General features: G+C 42.7%; 1 protein-coding gene across 3 annotated transcripts in view; it reads left to right on the forward strand.

Moving 5' to 3' along the window:
* The window catches only part of plce1 (phospholipase C, epsilon 1), a 75,925-nt gene that overhangs the window by 25,143 nt on the left and 38,203 nt on the right, over positions 1 to 12,579 (forward strand). For all 3 annotated transcript variants that reach the window (XM_079333745.1, XM_079333747.1, XM_079333746.1), the window contains exons 5-6: positions 8,562 to 8,737; positions 9,416 to 9,558. In XM_079333745.1, coding sequence (XP_079189871.1) covers positions 8,562 to 8,737; positions 9,416 to 9,558 — 319 coding nt within the window. The remainder of the gene's footprint in view (positions 1 to 8,561; positions 8,738 to 9,415; positions 9,559 to 12,579) is intronic.

The raw sequence follows: 12,579 nt of genomic DNA on the forward strand, positions 1-12,579 counted from the left end.
AACCTCCGACTTCAATCGGGTGTGTCCGTCGTCTTAGCTGAGGTGGATAAAAGATCCCACGTCGTTGCGGTCTGCATGTTTTGCTGTCACTTCAGGAAATAGTACGAGAACGTATTCACAACATGAAAGTGCAGGAAGTGAATGATTATAACATCATTTTTTGCTGTTACTTCACCTTATGTTTGACTCACTTTTAAAGCTTAAAAAAAACAACAAAAAACAGAAGCAGATTCATGTTACCTAATCTAGCTGCCTTTATTCACCACATCCTCTGAACTGTTGTGAGCAAACATGACAGCTATGACTGGAAGATCAAGGCACACTGAAGCCAAATGTAGTAACATTATGGATCTTAAAATAGTGACATATTTCCAGTGTCAGTTTCCCCTACTCTCTAATCACTCCTGTACTCCGGTCCTTTTCTGCTGTACTTTCTCTGTAGTTCTTCAGGCCCTGAGAAAGGTCCACGCCGCACATGTAACACTCCCTCTTCTTCTTCTTTTTGTTTTGTTTTTGTTTTGCTGCTCGTCTCAGCTTGCAGTATGTTGTTGCAAATTTCGATACAAAACTATGTTATAAACTGCATGTTTTCCCACCGCTGTCGTGTTGAGTTTTTTTCCGCACATGCACGCATTCAAGTTCGCACAGTAGTGCCCTGAGCTTGTTAAAGGTGTGAGGCGGAGCGCTTGGAGGCGGGCCCAGCTCTTGGATCTTCTGTGAAACAGCTCCTTGTGAAATTTAACAGGGGATTATGATTCAAGTCACCCTTGGCCTCCGTCTCCATTTCCTCTGTTCTGCTCCCCTGAGTTTCTCTCTGTTTACTTTCTCTCCCCCCCCCCCCACACACACACACACAAACACACTGTCCTTTTTCTCTTCCTCCTCTCTCTCTCATCCTTTTTGTCCTCTCTTTATTCATCTTCTGCTGAAGCTCTCTTCCTGTTATGAGCCGGCATCTTCATACCTTGTCGATCTTTTTGTTACAGTTTCCTGTCGCTTCATCCTCATTACTACTCCTTCTCCCTCTCCCCCCCTTTTCTCCTTTCTCCTCCTCCATTCTTCCCCTCCACCTCCATGTACATGTGTCCACGTGTGACACAGTGATTTGAGGATCTGCTCGTCCCGTGTGAAAAGGAAAAGGGCCTTAAACCCAGAATGCCGCTGCTTCAAATGCATGCAATGCAGCGTTATTGACCCAACTTTTTTTAACACCAGCGAACAGAATGTTGCTTGAACGTCTTGAATCTGTGGCCTTACTTAGAGCTACATACTCTTCATTCAAGTTAAAAGAACGATGCACGGTTGTGAGACGCTTTCACGCTCCCTTTTTCCCCAGGCCAGGACGTCGAGGTTCCAAAAAGCATTACAACACACACAAAACATGGAAGCAGTGGAGCTGCAGTGTAGTCCAGAAATGTCAGCATCATGATCCTCTGAGCCGCAGAGACGTGAGTCGATGGTAAATGGTAAATGGACTTGAGCTTGTATAACGCTTTTCTAGTCTTCTGACTCAAAGCGCTTTTACACCGCAGGTCACACCTACCCATTCACACCCATTCACACTGATGGCCGGTTATGTGGCCCATCCAGTAACTAATTCCATTCACAGCAGCAGGGGGAGCAATTCGGGGTTAAGTGTCTTGCCCAAGGACACATCAGACATGTTGCTCGCAGGAGCTGGGGATCGAACCCTCGACCTCCCGATCGAAAGTGCCGCAGACACCTCTCGTCTCCAGGTTCCGTCTCGAATGTGGTGGACTGTGCTGCGTCTCCCACCAAGACGAAGCTCCACAGCGCAGAGAGGTTTTCTAATGGGGCTGTTTTTAATGGACAGTACGCCGTTTGTCCTCCTTTATTTCTATTTCATCACCTAATGTGATCTTAATGTGCCTTAGTGTCTGCGTGTGTTTCATCCAACATACGGGAGAACACAAGGGCTTCTCAAACTTTTTTAGAACGTGGACTCCTTTCAGGTGAGACGTTTTTACAAGGACCCCCCTCATTATTAATGCAATGTCTTCATGTAATATGGAGTACTTTGCTATAATAGAATAAGACTACATTTATACTTTACAAGTAATTCTTTTTTTTGTAAACTTTGAGAAAATATTGGCTCAGAGGATTTTTTTTCCTCCCTTGCACACTAAAGTGACCGACATGTCACGATCATATCCGAGTTGATCTATTGGCACAAAACTAAAGTGGGCGGGAGTAATGGACAAATTAGCTCATTTTATTGGTGCAAGAGGTCCCAGTTTGTAAATATACTTTTTTAATGACACAATGCACTTTTCAATTTCTCCATTTTTTTTTTTTTTTGGTGAGTTTTCCTCGGCACCCCAAGCTATGGTTTGCGGACCCCTGGGACAGAGTCACAGCTGTGTGTGTGTGTGTGTGTGTGTGTGTGTGTGTGTGTGTGTGTGTGTATATATATATTTTTTTTTTCACAAAAAACGTGGTTCAAATGTGCAGAGAAACCTGATCGATACCCACAGCTTGCATGCACAGAAAAAACCCGCTTGTCATTTGTATCCGTGTGTCAAACTAGAAAGGGGCCTTCTCTGAATGATGAGCGTGTGCGGGGACAAGAAGCAGAGCAGTGAGACAGTCCAGACTGCGGGAAAGCAAACATTACCTTGTGGAGACAGAAACAGCAGAACAAGACGGAGCAGCGAGGTTGTCTGTGTTTTTAGGTGATGCAAAGCAGGTTTTGAAGTTGCTCGGATAAAGAGGCCGGTGTGCTGGCTGAGTGTTTACACATGATAAAAACACACACACACACACACACACACACACACACACACACACACACACACACACACACACACACACACACACACACACACACACACACACACACACACACACACACACACTGCAGGACACATTTTGAAGCCTCTTTTTCTACATGTTTAGTCTCAGAAATGGGGGTGTCTGCTTGGACATGCTTCATTTATGCCTCTTGGTTTGGCTTTTTCTCAGTTTGGGATTGGCTAATTTCTGAAGTTAGCGTGCACGTTTCTTACTTTCTCCCAGAAAGCTTTTGAGCTCCACTCTACTGTTCAACAGGTATTAAGAGTTTTCGGAATATGGGGCGTTCTGGGGCTGAATTCTTCGAGTGATTTGCAGTAGTTGAAGAATGAGCCAAGCGGTGAGGTTTATTGAGTTCATTTTATTTAGCTATTTTAATTTGATCTATGGCAACACAATGAAAACAAATGAGCAGGAAAGAAGAACGTTTTCTACTAACAGATTAAGCAAACATATTCGACTTCGATGTTTACACCAGTTTTGATAAATCAATGTAAAAGATTTTTTTATCCTTTTATGTGAAATCCCTGTAAAAGAATAGTTCAGACTTCATTTGTTGATTTAATGATATGACCTGTAAAAAAAAAAAAAAAAAAAAAAAAAAAAAATGGACGTTGGAAGGACAATTCATCAATCCATCCATACACGATCTATACAGCTTATCCAGTCAGAGGTCGTGGGAGGAGAAGGGGACTAACCCAGCTGTCATTAGACAAGAGGCGGCGTGCACCCTGAACTGATCGCCGGTCAATCACAGGGAACGGTAGAACTTGCAATTGCCACACAGAATGGCCACTGGGGAATCAAACCAGGAACCATTTTTGCTGTGAGGCCACAGCGTGCGGCCCCGAAACTGAATGAAAAAAATACGCCTCAAATCAGATCAACTTTTGTAAGCCTTTTTAAGTGCACTTTTATGCGTCCGACACGACGTGTCGAGGAGTATCGTTCTGCAAATACAAACTTGCTCACGAATGGATGCCAAATCCTGTTTTTTTTTCCATCTCTCTCTGAACTCTTTTTATTCATTCTTTATGCTTAACACTATTTTAGTTCAACGTATCGTAACACTGGAGCGAATGCTTGCACAGTAAAGCGAGTGGGTTAAGTCTGACGTCTCTGCAATGACCTCTGCTCAGAGACCACAGACCAGAATAACAGAGCCCCCCCCCACCCCCCCGGTGACCTGGGCTAACCTTGACCCTCCATGATGCGTCTAAAAGTAGAATTCCGTTGAAGAGATGCGTTTCAGTCCTTCGCATGTTGCCTTCGTGGGAGAGAATGTTGTGGGTGGCGGTGGTTTGTCTCATCCCACGTGGTGTTTATTTGCCTTTAGTCGTTACCAAGTAAAACTTTTCGGTCCTTATGTGTGTTGCCGTAGTCGGAAGTGGGCTGCGTTGTGTAGACACACACACACACACACACACACACACACACACACTATTGCAACATTTCACAAACAGCTGGGCAACTTTGTATCGTGAGACGTTGGCCTTAAAGTTCTGGAGAGTATTCCTCTGAATTGAACAGTGTGTGTGAGTGAGTGATACACAGAGTGTCAGTATGTAGAGGTGGTGTCAGTGTAGGAGAGACTGTGACTGTGTGTGTGTGTGTGTGTGTGTGTGTGTGTGTGTGTGGTTGCGCAGACATCAAAGAAGAGGAGGTCGAGGAGTTTGGAGGTTGGATTTCAGGGAACCTGCTTCAGCATCTCCAGTGTCCTACAAACACACTGTATGCGTCTTCTATGAAATGCATAACAGCATGAGTCAGTGTGTTTGCATGTCTGGATTTAAGTGTGAGTGAGTGTGAGTGTGTGTGTGTGTGTGTTTGGGATCCGTGCATTCCAGCTCAAAGTTCAGTCGATCTGCACCATGCCCTGCAATGCTACTTGCTAATCCCTTCCCAGAATGGCTGTTGCCAGGCAGAGAAATTACCCAACGGGGCGCTAATGGGACTCAGAGGAAACTCATTTATAACTGCTGATGACACAGACTGATAGTCAGTAATGTGCAACTCATAGCTTGCATATGTATATTGGTAATGTGTATCTTTATAAGTATTTACATCCATTTTATGAGGTTTTTTTTTAATCTAGTTTGACATGTTTGTGTTTGGGAAATAAAATTCCCTCAACTCCTCAGGAACCATCTTTGGTTCCAAATCGTCATTTTAGTTGCTGAACAGGAAAATGGCCAAGACTAAGAAAAAGCCCTGTAACATTTAGTTTGAATACAGAAAACCCCCCCCAAAAAACAAAAAAAACCATGCAAAATAAACATCGGCAGCTTTGAAAAATATTCCCGCTCAGATAAACATGGGACTGGTGGAAGCTGAGTTAAGAAGACGAACGCTCTGGATGTTTGGAAATGATTAAGATACAATTCTCGCTGCTGAAGGAAATCCTTTTTTAAAAAATTTGATACTTGACTGGTTTTGTAACATTTGGACGTGTGCTCTGCGTAACATCGTCGAGTTGCATCAGAGCACCGCACCTTATCAGTGAGCGAGTGACTGGCAGACGGAGGCGACGCTGTAAGGGTAGTTACTGTAACTTCCAGTTAATTGACGCGGCTGCCTGGAGCTCTTCTGACTTACTGTATCTTCACTGGGCTTAAGCCATTAGCTGTTCCTGCACGCACACGCACACACACACACACACACACACACACACACACACACACACACACACACTGACAGCACCAGTTGTTTTGTATTTAACTAGAAAGGAGTGGATGAACACTCAAAGGAGTTCTCGTTTATCTGCGGGCCTGACGACTTAACATTCACAGTTTTCCGTCTCCGTGTTTGTTTTCTTTTCTTTTTTTTCTTTTTTTCATTTCACTGATGTTTAAAAAAAAAAGTACACAGCTTGCTGACTGGCTCCACCATTCAGCTTCACTGACTCACGTATTCCCTTGCGTCTTTGATTTGTTTGTTTTTTTTGATTCCCTACCCAACGGCAGCACATTTCCTCTCTGTCCATAATGGCTTGTCTGGGGACATCCGTGAAACCTGAGAATCAGAGGTATCAGAGTCGTCTCCTCGTTTCCGTGAGCCCTCCGGAAAACATCTCCACTCTTTTATCTTTGTAGTTATTGAAGTCTTTGGCGTACAGCTGCTCCTACAGTGTATAAAAAAAAAAAAAAAGATACTACCGTGCTGTATTCTTGTGATTTTTGTTCAATCTGTGTCTCCACGTGTGTTCCTGAAAGTTGAAGATGAGTTTGTGTACGCGTGTGTGAAGACGGCTGCCGCGTGTCCGTCAAAAGCAGCGCCACATTCCCTGCTTTGAAGTCACTGTCACACAGCTTTACACACAGCTTCGTCTGCCTCTTCAGTCACCTCTTCTAGACTTTCAAGGGAGCCTTATCATTATTATTATTATTATTATCATCATTAGTTTGTTCAATAACAGCCAGTGCAATTTCATAAAACAAATGATTACACATCATTAAAAAGCCAGAATTAGCCAGAAGGCTAGTTTTCATCTGTAGTCCCCTGGCCATGATGTGAAAAAGGCAATAAAATTACAATTTGGAAAAGAAGAAAAGAGAAGAAGATAAACAAATACAATATATATTATACAATACATGGCGATACCTGATAAGCTAAAGAATATTAAAGGCCCTTAAAAAGGTGTCATGCCTCGTCATGAACTTCTTTCACCTCTGTGTGACATAACTGTTACTGTTACATCAATAAATTTGATGGAACATTACGAATGTTTGTTTCTGTACTTTGCAGCTCTCAGTCGTTTCCATCATTTTCTCACCGGCTTTGTTTCTCGTTCTGGAAATGTTTCAACGGCATGAAAGTGCGTAGAAACTTCTCTTCAAGAGGTTTCTGTGTGTACTATTGATTTAAAGCATCAGTAAAAAAAGAAGCTTTAATCAAAGGAACATCTTTCCATCCTGATAAGTAACAAATAGAGGGGTGAAGGCATGACACAGTCAGGTCACATTAGTTTACTGTTAAACTTTGTTTCTGAGGAAATAACTCACAGTGAACTTTGTGTCTCTGCAGTGGACATGAAGGAGAAATTCGGTGTTTTATTAAAAAAATAAAAATAAAATAAAAACAACGAAGGAAAAATAGACATTCTCCATAAACTTAAAAAAGAAAATCCAAAAAAAAAATCTATCAATATATGACCGAAAGGTAAGGCTGAAGTTTAACTTATTATGCTCAGCCCTGTACACAATTCAGGTTTCTTCTATGAATACACAAAAAAAAGAAAAGAAACAACATTTTAGTAGATGGCTGCTCCGTCATGAGCCCGGGTCTGCTGAAGATTTCTGCCTGTTAAAAGGAAGTTTTTTCTTGCCACGCTATGACGGATTAAGCTGGGCTCTTGTAATATAGCCATCAGTAAGGTCCTTCACCTGCTTTTTGTAAACATAACGATGAGCACGGTCTTGTTACCTGCTCTTTTGTTAATGTTAACAGACAAACAGTAAGGTCCTTTACCTGCTTTTGTAAAGTGTCTTGAGATAACGCCTGTTATGAATTGACGCTATATAAATAAAGATTGATTGATTGATTGATTGATTGATGGAACATCAGCTGATAATTCTAACAACAATACACAGGAATACACTCTGTTTATCCCTGTTGTCATGTTGTGAGTAAATGTCAGTCACTGTTTATTAACTGTCACGAAGTCGTCCAAAGTGTCAGCTTTTAGTGATACGTGTTATATGCTGGAATGAAGATCAATAATCCGATGTGTCCGACATTCAAAGAGAAGAAGCGCGTGTGTGTTTGCGTCTCCACTTTTCTCTCGTTCTCTCAGAGTGCTGCCTGGTATGTGTCGTCGTCCGCCCCCCCCCCCCCTTCGCCTCGGGATGGGCTCCGATCTGACAACAGCGAGTCCCTCCACCCCGCTTCAGGAAACCCATCCCACTGAGACAACCAGCTGGCCATGTACTGTGTGTTTATGCCATGTTACTGCCAACCAGCTCTTAATACAAACAAGACATAATAGTGAAAGTGCTCCACTGATTCACAATGCATTCCAGTCAAACTTTGCAGCCAGGACTTCAGGATGGACAACTTTTAACGACCTTCTTCCTGGCACTGTGATCGGCAAACGTGCAATGTATTTAAAAAAAAATAAAATAAAATTTCAATGTCAACAGTATTGATTTTGTCCCATTTTGCAGCAATTCTCAACCGAGCTTAAAAGCATTAGTGCCCACTTACAGTGCCGCAAAATGTTTCCGTAATGGCTTTTTCTCTGAAGTTCCTGCCAGAGCAGTTTATAGCCGGGTCACCCAAGGACGCTGGTCCAGTCGATCGTCTTTGAGAAGTATTTACTTTGACATCAGAAGCATTTCCAAGAAGAAGAAGAATGTGACAGAAAGAGGAGGAAGCTTTTCTTTCAGGTCGAAACATAAAACTCTCTTCCTTCTCCGTAATACGGACGCGTCTCTCGTACGCGTCTTCCTGCCTGCTGCGTTCGTTATTCTTTCTCGTCACGCTTTATCTTCTGCTCCTTTAGAAGGAAACTGCCTCCTGTAATCACCACAGTAGAGGAGCCAACGACCTCTGATTCAAGATCAGCACCGGAGGAAGAGTTTAACCGGAAATCTCTGCGTCAACCCCTCCGTGAAAGCCGAATAGGAGGACGAGAGAGTGTCGTGTTTCGCGTTTGAGTTTAACGCTGAAAGTGAAAACCTTTGGAGTACTCTTAAGAGTTTTTGTAAAGTGCGCAGATAAGTAATCCTTTTGTTGACGACTTTCCTCAACAGGTAACCCACTATGTGCGGGACAGAGAGGAACCAAACTTGACCCATCCCGCCAAAAAGCTCCTGCAGCCTCACCCCGTATGCGTGCGTCTCCGAGAGTCATCGCACCCCGACGCCAATCAGGCCGGGCGAGATCTGAACCTCTGCCCCGATGCCTGGAGTTCTCCTCATCCTCTGAGGTTTGTAGCCGTTCAGGTCTTATTTTTGGTGTGAGAATGATTTTTAAAAAAAAAAGAGAAAAAAAAAAAGAGTAAAGAACGGTGACTCGCGGTAACTTAAAACAAGCGCGGTGTGTTTTAATGACATTGAGGAGGCTCTGTTTGTTGCACCAGAGCGTCACTCTGTGTTTCAACCGACACATGCTAATATTCTCTATCATGTTGGCTTCATAATAACAGGAAAACGTTGTCGGTTCTTCTACATTTCGGAGACAAAGCCTCACTTTAAAAAGTCCACAGCATTTTTTATTCACACTCCTCTAATCTGCAACGTAAGGATTAATTCCCTGATTTTTAGGTTTGGCAAAATGACAAATACAATGCCACCTACGATTACTTACAATACAGCATGTACGTTAAAGTGGACTTACACTTACACTACATACACATGCTGTATGTCAACACTAACTGTTAAATGACATTAAATGATCAGAGTAGAGTCACAGGTTAGCTTTTGTTGAAGGGTTGGCTGATTTGTGTCCCCTGTCAAATTAGTTTTTTCCATTTTTCCCGATTTCTGTTCCCAGAGTTTCAATCAAGTGTTTATGATTTTTTTTTTTTTTTTTAAAGAATTGAACATGAACCACGTTTGTCTTTTTTTTATTTTTAATTTTTAAACTTTCTGTTCTACATTTGCAGGCTTTATCGTGCGTGTGACCAGAGGACATCAGTGTGTTCCCTGCTGACAGGAGCTCTACTGGAGGCCACAGTCGCTCTCGGTGCCCGTTCCACTCTAACCTACCCGATGCCCCAAGGCCCCAACAGCCACGCCGTGCTGAAAGGTAGCTGCTCTACTGCTGCGTTGATGCCCCTTGTTAGTCTGAAGCTTTGAGTGTTTAAAAAAAACAACATTGCATTCACTGCCTTGTTGTGAAACTTGTGTTTCAACAACAGCAGCACAAATCAAACTTACATTTACTGTATGTGTAAAAATCTGAAATCAAATGCTAAATTTGCCTCTACACGGAGGAGCATTTGATTTGAGTGACTTCAGGCAGAGAGCCTGTATCTGTTTGATTCTGAAAAAAAGGTTCTCGCTCTTCCCCTGAGATTTACTCCCTCACTGTCCTCTCTCTTACTCTTTTTCCCACATGGTTCCTTATCCGCAGCAGGCTTTGGGTCACAAGAAGTGCGTCTGTAGTTGATCTCAGCGGTTGGCCTTCTCCTTTTATTTTCCTTTTTTTTTTTTTTTTTTAAATTTCCACCGCTGTCCTTGTACAATCTTTTTTCACTCTTTTTTTCACTGCACTCCATTCTCCTTTTAAGACGAACGCACATGGACAACACCGAAGAGGCATAAGGGACTGACAACAAAAGGGTTCACACAGCAATGAAACACACTCCACCACACATTCACCAGGTGATGTGTTAACATCTAAAAGGAGGTCATATGCACTTCAGTCATGATTGCCCTCCTTTTGTGTAAGCGAAGCAGCGTTAGCCGGAATTTGTTTGGGTGCTTTCTACATAATAAACATGCACATTTGTCTCCTTTATTTGCTGAATATATTACAGCTGAATCTGTCCATGCAGTACAAAAGGCTGTTTTTCAAAATAAGATAAGAAGTTAGAAAGTGAGTGTGACCTCTCGTGTGCTCTCTGCATGACTTCATTACCCAACCAGTCGGCCAGTCGTTCATTCGCTCAGCTGGTAACTGTCCGTCCACCTTCTCCACAATGATGTTACGTATGACTTCAATGTAAGCTGATCCTGACATTCATTTCCACAGGCAGCGGGCCAGGGGACAGGCTGTCTCTGGCAAGATCAAGGAGACACACACACACACACACACACATCTCTTTGCAGACAATCAAACTCTATTCCTCTCTCCGTGTCTTTCTTTGGAAGTCGTACTTTTTGAAAGTCAACTTTTTTTTATTTAGGATTAGCTTAAGAGGCAACAACAGCAACAAAAAAAAGGTCTCACACACGCAGAGCACATATCTTTAACATGACACCTTGTTCTGTCCTAATGGGTGTTGCAGGAAACAGAATAGAGCCAGACACGCGCACACATAGCAGCTTAGAAGTCTTGGCAGGACTTGGGTTTCATAGTCGCACACAAAAAAGTACACACACACACACACACACACACACACACACACACACACACACACACACACACACACACACACACACACACTCTGACTCAAACACTTACACAAACACATGAGAGACTCGCTGTCTAACCCTCTCTGTCTCTCGAACCTAGTGCCAAAACTACCCAGATATTACACAAGAGCATTAATAACTGAGCTCTCGACCCCAATCATTTCTTGTCTTTTTAAGAAGTGATCTGTTTCCCCTCATCCCATCACCTCCGCCTTCCCGCTCGCACTGAAACCACGAGTTTGCTTTTGACTGATTTGACATAAAGTGTCATTTTCTCCGCAGAGACACCAGAGACTTACACTGCAGTTTGTAACGTTCGGTCTGCCTGTTCCGTCCAAAACAACGAAATGTACTCCTGATTCGAAAGGAAAGACGACATCTGAAGTCGTATCGTGCACATTTAGGAGAAGTGTCCAGCCCGTGGTACTTTTCTCAAACAGAACACTGGCGTGAATTTGACTTTGGCGAGAAGCTTCAGATGAAAACGACTGATGTGAAAACGCGCAAATCCGCGCAAATTGCCGCACGTCTGTCACTGCTCGTTTGGAACAGATTGCTGTCCGTGTCCGTTACAAAAAATAAAAATAAAAAAAGTCAAACCTGCACCAGTCTGTGCATGCTTTGTCTTAAAACACAGATTGGTCATGTCTGTCTTGAGGCAGCATACAGGATTAGCATTCTTGAACACATAAAACCCTCCTCTGATGTCAGCAGCAAAGTATTTCTCACCACTGAACTTTCGCCTCTTTTATTAAAGTAACATGCTCGGACTCTTTCACATACACAAAGAAGCCCAGCAGTGCTCCTGTTCTCCAGTTAAAGGTCTTAAATTGTGATTTTTAGGCTGATGCCAAAACAGAAGGACATGCACACAGCTAATGCTAACATTAACTATTCCCTTTCTTTACACCATGTATGCTCCTTTAGAATAGAAAAGGGGGCTTAAACTTGTCCTAATAGCACATGCACACCATGCTATTGGAACACGTTGAACCTGTCAACACCATCATCATCCATGCAAGTGGTCTACTTCCTCCTGAAAATCAAAGGGCTTTCTCTCACTCGTGAGGGTCATCTTTGTGTCACCTCCATAGAACAGCCATTGTCTTCTCTCTCCATACGTTTCCTCTTCTGCTTTCATTTAGCCTTCATCCTGTTCTTGAAGTTGAAATGCACCTGCCTTTTATAGGAAAACCCATTGTACCTAATATTTTTTTGCTATCCGTTTCTTTTGAGGCTGTACTTCCTTTTTTTTTTTTTCCCCCCCAGTTTTTTCTTCATTAGTTGTAAGTAACACTGGATCAGAATAATCCTTTATTCCCTCGGCAAACTATGTGATATGCTTTGTTGACTTTTAAAGCTAACATCTGGATGGATTAGTATTCAATATTTGAAGTGGTGAGTAACCACTAGTAACAGGAAGTGTTAGACAAAAAGTGACAGTGCACTTCAGGGAACAAAAAAACCCAACAACATACAGATACTCCCGGGCTACGACGTAGAAGAGCTCAGATAATTGTCAGCTTTTAACGAGAATCACGTGAGATTTTCTTTTCCCTCGTGAATACTTAGTGCTTGTGGTGATCCTTACGGTTCCTCTCCTCTCCTAATAAGGTATTGATTTTAGATGCTGTGTTGTTCTAGCAAAACTGGGGCTGGAAGTACAACTTAGCTAACTCGATCACTGCCT

Source organism: Symphodus melops (genome assembly GCF_947650265.1).
Source record: "Symphodus melops genome assembly, chromosome: 21".
NCBI classification, from domain to species: Eukaryota; Metazoa; Chordata; class Actinopteri; order Labriformes; family Labridae; genus Symphodus; species Symphodus melops.